This window comes from Corella eumyota, chromosome 3, assembly GCF_963082875.1.
Source record: "Corella eumyota chromosome 3, kaCorEumy4.1, whole genome shotgun sequence".
Taxonomy (NCBI): domain Eukaryota; kingdom Metazoa; phylum Chordata; class Ascidiacea; order Phlebobranchia; family Corellidae; genus Corella; species Corella eumyota.
Window position 1 is genome coordinate 8,075,734 of NC_137492.1, and position 9,875 is coordinate 8,085,608.

A 9,875-nucleotide genomic window follows, 5' to 3' on the forward strand; every position below is an offset into this window, starting at 1 on the left:
ACTAAGGGTGCTTACACTCTTTTTAGTTTGTGGTCCTTTCAGAAATATTTATTTTTTATTTAGTTCTGAAAATAAATTTTTATTTTGTAAATAGATATTTTTAAATTTATTAAAATATTGTTAGAATCTGGTCGGGTTAAAACATGAGAAGTGGAGGTAAGAATTTGATTTAATTATTTTACTTAACAACATTCTAAGACCATAAGTGTGGTCAAGTCCTGGGAACAATTCCCACTACTTTTATTTTGTAGTGCCCATAAAGAAGATGTTATAAATGGTTTAAACTTGCTGTTTTGCTGTTTTTAAAATATTTAGATTATTTATTGGGCATTTATAATTAAACAAATCTGAAGATACCACATGATCTTAAATATTAACAAAAAACAGAATTAAAAAAATTAAGCCAACAGTGTGGTGTAATGGTTAGAACACTTGGCTTTACAACATAAATTTATAGGTTTGATTTCCACTGTTTCAATGTCATAAAACATATTATTAGTAATATATGTTTAGGTTTAATATTAGTAATATATGTTTAGGTCCAATAAAGTATTTGCTAGTTGCAATTATTTTATTTCTTGGTTGGTATACCTTCCAGTTGTATGCTGAGTTATACGGAAGAATTACCGTTAAGTCTAGTGAACAAACTAAAATTGAATTTGTTCCAGATAAAAAAGGTCGGTTTTCTATTTCATGGTAATTTATTAGGTTAAGAATATCTGTATAACTATGCATATGTGTGTGTAATCCACAAGGACTTTTAAATATAATAAATAAATTTAGCTTTCAAAATAATTAATAAACTTAAAAACCCTGCTATTTGTGGTAAAGGGGCAAATTGTTGTACTTGGACATATATTGGTTGCAAGTTGCAACCGTATTTTAACAATTTAAATGCACTTACTAAAGTTTAAATATATTTTAGTCATATCTTAGTATTTTAAAGAAAAATCAGTACTGTTATTGGTTGATATGAAAATGAGTAAGACTGCTAATTTTGCTATTTTTTACAGTTTATAAAATTATTAAGTTCTAATTAAATTGTCAAATTTTTTATTTAACAAACAGATGAACCCAAAGTTAATGTTGTTGATCCGGATGCTCTGATTGATCAAAAGAAAATCGAAGAAGCAGATAAAGCTTGGGATAAAGAACAAAAAGATTTTCAACCCAGTAAGATTTACCAATATTTTAAGATAACTTGTTATTTTTTTATGCTACTTAAAATGTTATTTTTAAATTGATTTAAATTGTTTTTTTTGTACACTTTAATATTATAAACGCTATTTTATGATAAAATCAGTTAAAAAAATACCTCACTTGTATTTTATGGTCCCTTAAAAAAGTTGGGACTGTAAAGTAGAAGAAAAATATTGCTAAATAAAGTAAATAGGCATAAAACAAAAAAGTTCACTGGTTGACCTCAAACTACAAATGATCTCCCCAAAAAAATTTATGTTTGAAAGAACGACAAATAAAACAACAGTATCTATTACATAGTCACTACCCGTGTTTATAATTTTGCACTATCAATCATTTTAAATTTTTACAGCTATACAAAGAAGTAAAAGCAAAGATCCATGTGCCATCGAATTAACTTGTAAATCTGATGAATTTAGTCTTAAAATTATTACTGGGGCAGCAAATGTTATAGGACCAAGTATTTGCTTCAACGGGTCAATGTAAGTTAAACTTATATATATATAATAATTAAAATTAAACTATTAATTAAATTTGCTCTTAAATCTAATGAATTATGTCCAATTTCTATGTCTTTAAATCTAGTCCAATTTCTATATCTTTAAAAATCAGTTTTGAGTTGCAATTACTTTACAACAATCAAAATACTTTATACCTGTTTTATTATTTTTTTATTGTTATAGCCCTATCTTTTACTAGTTTAATTTTTTCGCTTGGTAAGGTTAGATATTAAATTTGATATAAAAAATGGAATTTATTACTTACCGTTAAAAGGTATTTTGTGGTTTAATATAAACTTTATGATCTAATGGCATATATGTGACATTTATAACACCTTGGTGAAAATATTTAAAGTGTTTCATAACTTAATATCTTTATTATTATCAATATATATCATTGATTCTACAGCATATGCTTAAAAGGATAATAAATACTAATAGCTTCTTAACTAAACGACTTTCAATTTATTTATTTTGTTGCAATAAAAATACGATCCAATAATACATTTTACAGCATGTCAATAATTTATGATAGTTAATATAATACATTACATTATATTTGTAATTCAAAACTAAATACAAAACAATAAACTATATATGCAAAATTAAATTGTTAATTTTCTTTTGAAACAATCCACACTTCCTACTTTCTTACCAAGCAAATGATAAATTGATGAGATGGCGTACAATAGTGTGTGTATCTATAAAATTATGCATAACAATAAAGTTGACATTACTGTTTTTCATTCATTTAAGCTACTTTTTAGTTTGATTTTTTTATAAGTATTAACATTTCAATTTCAATACTTTAATAAGTATGAGGAATATGTTTTATTTTTTTTTAACTTTAAGTATGCTTTAAATATTAAACAGAAAAAGGGCTGTGTTATTATAAAAATGTTAATATATAGGTTTCAATTCAGAAACTTGATATTATTAAATAAAAAAATTTCAATTTTTTTTTAGAATAATGAAAAATTCTCTTAACAATGTAGATAGGGGAATGAATATTGCTGTTTTAGATGGAAAAAGTGGGGTGGCTGGAAAGAAAATTGTTTTTGATTTGTATGGGAAAGGTAAATATCTGTAATAGGCTTTTAAAATATTTTTTTATCCAAAGATGGGGTAGCCTATACATTTTTATTGTATTTCATTCAACTGTTACCTGACTGTCAATATCAGTAAAGCGAATTATTTTTATCACGCTGGTGATTCAATTAGGTAGTCATAATCATATTTTTGAAGTTTTTAGTCAACTGTTTTTGTTTATTTTAAAGTTGGTAAAGTTCAATCAATACAATATAAACAGTCCTGGCACGTATATATTGAAAATCTACTTTATAAATGTATAAGGTTATTAGTGTAAGCTGTGCTTTATTTTATAATTCTGAATTTTTTTTTAAGTCACGAATGTTGTTTGTTAAATAGCTTTAAGCATTTTTAATATGTTTAAATTTTAAATACATTTATTTATTTGAAATAATATAATTTTTATTGTCTAAACTAAACTATTGATCATATATATTATAAGAATACACTAATTTTAAAATTTAATTAAATATACCCATGTTAATAAGTTTCAATGTTAAGTGTAATCATTAACAAAAGTTTTGTAAGCCCTTATTCATAATTAAAAGGTTGTTTGTTCAAGATAATCTTGACAGAAACTGCCCTGTGTTTGTTTATAATTAATTATTTCCTAACGACTAATCACTTATTTATAATCAAGGTTTTTAGGCCTTTACCGTGTTGTTTAGTATATGTGTTTAAAGAATTATGTATATTACTTTATAATATGTTTATGGTAGGTACATTAAATTCTAATTTTTAAAATTTTTAATTATATTTGCAGACAGTACAGAATTAAAGGCATTTTTAAAAGAATTAAAGCCTAGCGATATAATTCTGGTTACAACATATGATGATGCTGCATATAAGTAAGTATATGTTTTAATTTTTTAGAACAAATTTTATTGAACAGGTTTTTTATTCATAGTATGTATGGGTATAATTTTAAATCTTGGGTTTCTTAATACCCTAAATATGGGGTTTAGACTTAAAACTAGCCTACCCATATAATGAATAAATAAAATTATGTAAAATTACTAAAACTTTCACAACAGTGCAGTCAAAATATACATACCATGTAATTTTAAAAGAATAATTTTAATATTTAACCAGTTTTTTACCTATAGAATTAGGGTAGCCAGCTAAACAGATTTTATATAACAATTTTGTTTATTAAATTAGGCTAGATGATGAAGCAAAAGAAATGTTGGTTAGTTTGGGAAGTTCAAAATCAAAGGAATTAGCTTTCAGAGATAATTGGATTTTCGTGGGTGGTGCAAATATTAAACATCCGTCAGAATTTGAACAGGTTAGTGATTTTGTTTTTAATTTGAGCTGGTACTACTAAGTGTATTTATAGCTGTTCCAAAATAAAAATTTAAATGAATTTAACAATTAAGATTATTCCTTTTTAACGTTGAAAATACGTGGGTTTTTTTTCGAGAATTTAAAAATGTTTTTATTAAATATCAGTTTAATATATTTTGTAAACCAAGTAAACAAATTTGTTAAAAAGTTAAAAGTTCTTTTAGCTTAAATAAATAAGAAAATAGTAGGATACTGTATTTCCTTTTTCACTTGATGTATATACTTACACTGTTTAAAATAATTTTACACTGTTTTCTTATTTACATAGGCACTGTTACACACATTTTATTTATTTGATTTTTACACCTTTTTATTTTAGCTTGCAAAGAATGTTAAAGAAACAAATAAATATGGTGACTGGCCCGAAGCTATAACCCTGGAAGGTTGCTTGCCCAAAATCAGATAACCTTAAATAATTTTCAATCCATATAACTTGCCATAATATAAATTATTTTCCACTAACACTATGTTAAAACGGCATCGAAAAAATAGCAACCATATTTCGAAAAAATAGCAACCTTATACTCTAAAAATCTACAATTTAAGTTTAACATTTTAAGGACAGTTATAGATTTGCTTGCTATTATTTAGGTGCTTAGTTCAAAAAAGGCTTTTCAGTTTGATTCTTATTTTGTTTTACTTGTTTGTTCAATATTTGAATCGTTTTAGATTGCTTTCACGATAATTTATGTTTTTATATATTTAGTTTAAAACTGCAGGATGAATACTACCAACTAACTTAAACTTAGTAAATGAACTAACTTATTAAATGTATAATAATCCTTCAATTGTACATAGAAACACATAGTTTATAGGTATTATACGTTTTTGGAAATTTTGAAGTTTTTTTTTGGTGCGCAAAGTTTGCTTTTAAAAAAGAATTTGCTTGGTGTAATATTACTTGAATTGGAAATTTTTTGGAACTTTACGCATAATTGAACATTTAACTCTAACCTGTTTATAAAGAGATCGTATAACGAACATAAATTGTTTGTTTGTTAAAAATTTCCTAGTTTTGGCCGTTGTTTTATTTGTGTTTTTTTTTATCTAAAATGGCCTTATTTTGAAATATTTCCCATAATGTATGAGATATAATAGTATATAGTGGTTAAATATGTACTATACTTTTAGAATGCAGATCATATTTTGCTGTCATCTTGCTTAAATATATTTTTTTTTCAAGTTTTGTGTAAATTTTTTTGCAATATTTCCTATGCTTGAAAGAAGCTGAATTATTTCTTTTGTTTGAATTTTGTTGATGCTATAAATAGGTTTTGTTAACTTAAAAATGTATTTTGGTCTGAAAAATTCAAGACTGACAAAAATGGTATATATATTTAGCACTCTGCCATATTTATTCTTTATTATTTATAGGCCTATTAGATTTAGAACAAAATAATTGGGCTTGTTTTTTATATGCATATATTCTTTTTTTTTAAGCAACTAGTAATGCCCTTTTAAGAAGGAAATATATATGTAGTCTACTACACTAAATTTTTTGACATCAACAATATTAAATTTTGTTTTTTAACAAGTTTGTAATTAATGTTGTGATGACATCTAGCAATAAACTTCAATTTTAAGTATATTAAAGTGTAACAATTTCTACAGAGTACAGCTAGTTCGTAGTCTAAGGGTTTAATTCAATTAAGAGAACATGTTAAAAAGACAATTCAATTTATTGTTTGTAAGTTAGTCTTAAAATAAGGCATAAATCGATACTAAAAATAACATTGTGTAAAAGTCCAACAAAAAATTATGTACGTAAATTAATTTTATAAACCAATAACAATAAGCTCTTTTACTAATACATAATTTTAAGTTTTCTTTTCTATAAAGTTTGACTTTCAGCAGTAACTTTCATGTTCATCAATGCTTTAGATTCAAGTTCATGTTGATTGCCCAAAATAGATTGCTTAAAAGAAGACATATCAGACTTAGATAGTTCTCTTAATGCAACTGTAGCATAACTTGACGAGGGTAGCCCAAATTTAACATTTAAAGCAGTAAAGTTACCATCTAAAACAATAGTAGTAAAATTTTAAGGCTTTGTTAGTAGTTGAATTGGTTTTTGCCTTTGACAATACAAATTATTTTAATTGTGTATGTTATTATTATAGCATAAGTTAGTTTTGGATGGGTCTGAATTTGACAGAATTTTAAAGTGTTCCTATACCTGGGTTAATGTTAAGTTTTATGCCCCTTAATATATCACGATCAGAAAGTATTAGTGGGTTTTTGTAATCATCATATTTTATTATTTCCCATTCTACATTACATGGATGGCCAATCACTTTTCTATAAGCTCCTGGTAAGGCATATTCTCTAAATAAAAATGATTTTATTTTTTGGGTAACATGTAGACAAAGTGCAAAGCTTTGAGAAAAAATTAAATTTTAAACATTAGAGAAATGAAGTTTTTAGTTAAATTATTTTGAATAAATACTTATATCTAAATTTACATTTAACCGGCAGATCGCTGTGTTGTGTTTAAACACTTGGCTTCACTATAAAGGGTTCTAGGTTCAATCCTCAATGTTTCCATGCTGAAGCGCTTTTTAAGTAGGCGCTATAAACACTACAAACTCATGCCAAATAATCTAATTGATAGTTTAGCAACTTACTTTACATTATGCTGAAACGAGGTTGAATCTACACCATCCTCAACAAAACATTGTTGATACCAATCTTTGGCATTGTTGGGTAGTATGACATCATAACCAGGTAGTGGCATAACAATATCAGTCATTTTATACAAATTGACATCATTTTCTGTTAATTGTTTTACGCTTACTGCTATTCTGGAACCATCCTAGTTTGATATAAAAATATATTTTATACATAAATTAGTTTTATAGAGATCATAATATTAATGTAATCGCTAAAACTTAAAATTCTTTTTACTTCTTTTGCAATTTCTTTGTTTAGTTTTGCTTTCTTTATATCGGGCTCTGTTTCATCTGAATTTTCATGATCATTGTTACTAAAACACAATTGATTAAATATTAAATATTTGTGGTAACATTGCTTTCCAAGTCTTACCTATTGTGACCAAACACCAGGTCTCCTACTACAGGGGAATTCCCTAGCTCCTTGATTCTTTTACTAACCATTCTGTTCCACACAAAACTCTGATAACTATGAAGATACAACATTCTTGTGTTGCGTGGGATTCGACTCAGAGCCTGGGTTAATTGGGTGTTACCTAAAAAGGTAAAAGGAATAAAAATGTAAGTAAATAAAATGTAATTTCTTTTTGGCTTTGAAATCTATACTTTTTTTATTTTTACCAAATCGAGATATGCCGTTCAAAAGGTAACCTTCAAACGTTGATTTTCTTTCTAAAAGTTTATAAGCTTTGAGTGCATTTCCTTCTTCTTTCCAGTTCTTAATATATTTTTTTAATTCCGGTTCTGCATCTAATTATTAAATCAACTTAGTTAGTAAATAAATTGTCAAGTTTGTTATTGGGTATATTTGTATATTCTTTGAATTAATAATTATCCAAATTGAATACTTGTTTGGTCAAGAATTCACCAACCATTTAAACATTTTGACAAAATATTATCAATTGCCTTTTCCCAGTTGCTGGCAATCAAAGATTTTCCAATCTCATAAGTTGGGACACTAGCGGTTCCAAATCTTTGCATCCCGAAATAGTTGATAAAGCCGTGTTCTTCAAACAATTTTAACCCAGCCTTAATTTGTTCTTGGTCTCCTACAATATTTCTGTAAATAATATAAATTGATTAAGGGAATTGGTAAAAATACTGACCCATCTCGAAACCCTACCCAGGGCTTCAGTATTCTTATCAAATACCTTCAATTTATGTAGGAACTACACAAATTTTTTCACATGGATAACATATGCAAGTGGACAATGAAAATGTTTTTTGTCTTACCTTAACACAATTGAAAAGTAATTTCCATTTAACTCTCCTAGTTGTAAAGGTGAAGTTGTCTCTGTAAAACTTCCGATAGAAATTTTGGGAACTTGATTGATGGGAAAAATTCTTTCCAACGACAATGTAGTTGTCATTTCCTAATAAAAATAAATTTAAAAATTTTTAAATAACAAATTTTTAAGATTAAAACTGTTTACATTATGTTTTATCAGATAGTAGAATGAATAACCTGAACAGTGACTCCTCTTTTGTCTTTATTGCCAGCATATTGAAAACAATTTCGATGATTTAAATGAAGTTTTTTAGCAATTAAATTAATAGCATCCATGGTTGCTATATTTTCCTTATACAAAACAAATTTGTTGTACCGACTTTTCTCTTTGTTAACCCAACGTCTTTTATTATTTCCTGAAATCAAATTCAAATTTTTAAACATTGTTTACTGAAATTTTTTGCGATATTTTTTCCTTGTTTTATAGTTTTTATAAATATTATTCCTTTTGTAAAATTTTACCAGGTTTTGAAACTGAAACTTTAATATTTCTTTCCTCGTTTTCTCCCACTATCGTTTCACTTTCAAGTTTGGGAAAAAATTTTCGAATCGCTTCATGGATTTTGGTTCGAGCACCTTTGTCATTTTCTACCTAATTAAAAGAAATAGAAATAGTTTCTAGGCCAATGTTTCGGCAAAATATATATATATATATTTCTATTATATCGGCTATATATACCTTTATTATATTTATTTATTTAAATCATTTTTAAAGTTAAATGTAGTACAACCTTTAAAATATAAGTTTCTTCTGGATTTAAAGATTTTAAGTTTTCTTGATCTTCTGCCGAAATAATCGAAACAATATAATCCGGTATCTAAAAGTAAAAAAAAAAATTCAAAAAAAAAATATATTTAAATATAATTATATTAATGTTTGCCTACCTCAATGTTCTCAATTTTTTCTGTTTTTTCTTCCTTTTCAGGTTTTTCGGCAAAATTAGTTAATCTTACAATCCTTCCAGATTTGTTAATTTCATTTACCAAAAAGTCTTGAAACCTGAGCTTTAAAATTCCATGGATGCCTTGGGTGTTACTCAAATATTCGGACATACCGACGTCAGTTTCAGTTAGCTCAGACATTTTATATAGAACTAAACTTAAGAATATAATTATAAGTAATCTGTTATACAGTCAGGCAGTTATAGGTAAAGTTGATTCATGTCTAATCAATTGCTACATGCAGTAACTTGAAAAATACAAATCTAAGTAAAATAAAAAAATTAATACAGTTAAATAAAAAACCAATAGAGGTAAGTGTTACAATTATTTTAAGTTCATGAAATGCTTTGATAACACGTGGTCGTATGGTCACGTGTCAATATATAAATTACGAAATCATTCAATCATAAAAACATAAACATAAGGTTTCTAAAAATAAAATACCAAATATTTTTTAATTATGATTTAAAACATTTTATTTAAAAACATATTGTTATGTATTACCCGGTTTTTGTTTTTTTACAAATACTTGTTGTTTGTTGAAAATGCTTAATTAGTGTAAATGTAACACACAGTAAAAAAATAATTATCTCATATTTAAATATTTGCTTGTTTATTAAAATGTTAAGATTGATATTGGGTTTCAATTTTAAAGCAGTAGCGATTTGAATTTACTTCTAGCAGTGTATTTTTTTCACTCACCACGTGAGTTTGTATAAACTTGGGTGGTTCTTTTTTAATTTTTTTCTTATTGAGGATAAAGCGATTTACGTAACGGTCCAATGTTCGTATGACGTCACGGTCTCTTCCGTCACTCCTTCACTGTTTTTAACAGGATGT

The 9,875-nt window shown here is 26.2% G+C and overlaps 2 protein-coding genes across 2 annotated transcripts; one reads left to right on the forward strand and one right to left on the reverse strand.

Moving 5' to 3' along the window:
• Positions 1 to 22: 22 nt before the first annotated feature.
• LOC145744567 (protein FAM3D-like) lies at positions 23 to 5,718 on the forward strand. The gene is made up of 8 exons (XM_082562443.1): positions 23 to 156; positions 540 to 677; positions 1,069 to 1,173; positions 1,553 to 1,682; positions 2,667 to 2,776; positions 3,553 to 3,637; positions 3,951 to 4,077; positions 4,456 to 5,718. The coding sequence occupies exons 1-8, from the start codon at positions 144 to 146 to the stop codon at positions 4,540 to 4,542; spliced, it is 795 nt and encodes a 264-aa protein (XP_082418569.1). The 5' UTR covers positions 23 to 143; the 3' UTR covers positions 4,543 to 5,718.
• LOC145744566 (pseudouridylate synthase 7 homolog) lies at positions 5,693 to 9,205 on the reverse strand. Its single transcript, XM_082562442.1, has 12 exons — positions 8,979 to 9,205; positions 8,825 to 8,911; positions 8,556 to 8,685; positions 8,271 to 8,449; positions 8,039 to 8,178; positions 7,678 to 7,865; positions 7,427 to 7,555; positions 7,179 to 7,341; positions 7,041 to 7,119; positions 6,761 to 6,948; positions 6,313 to 6,461; positions 5,693 to 6,155 (listed from the first exon to the last, which is right to left on the reverse strand). Exons 1-12 carry the CDS (start codon positions 9,174 to 9,176, stop codon positions 5,968 to 5,970), a joined length of 1,818 nt encoding a protein of 605 aa, XP_082418568.1. The 5' UTR covers positions 9,177 to 9,205; the 3' UTR covers positions 5,693 to 5,967.
• Between the last annotated feature and the right edge of the window lie 670 nt (positions 9,206 to 9,875).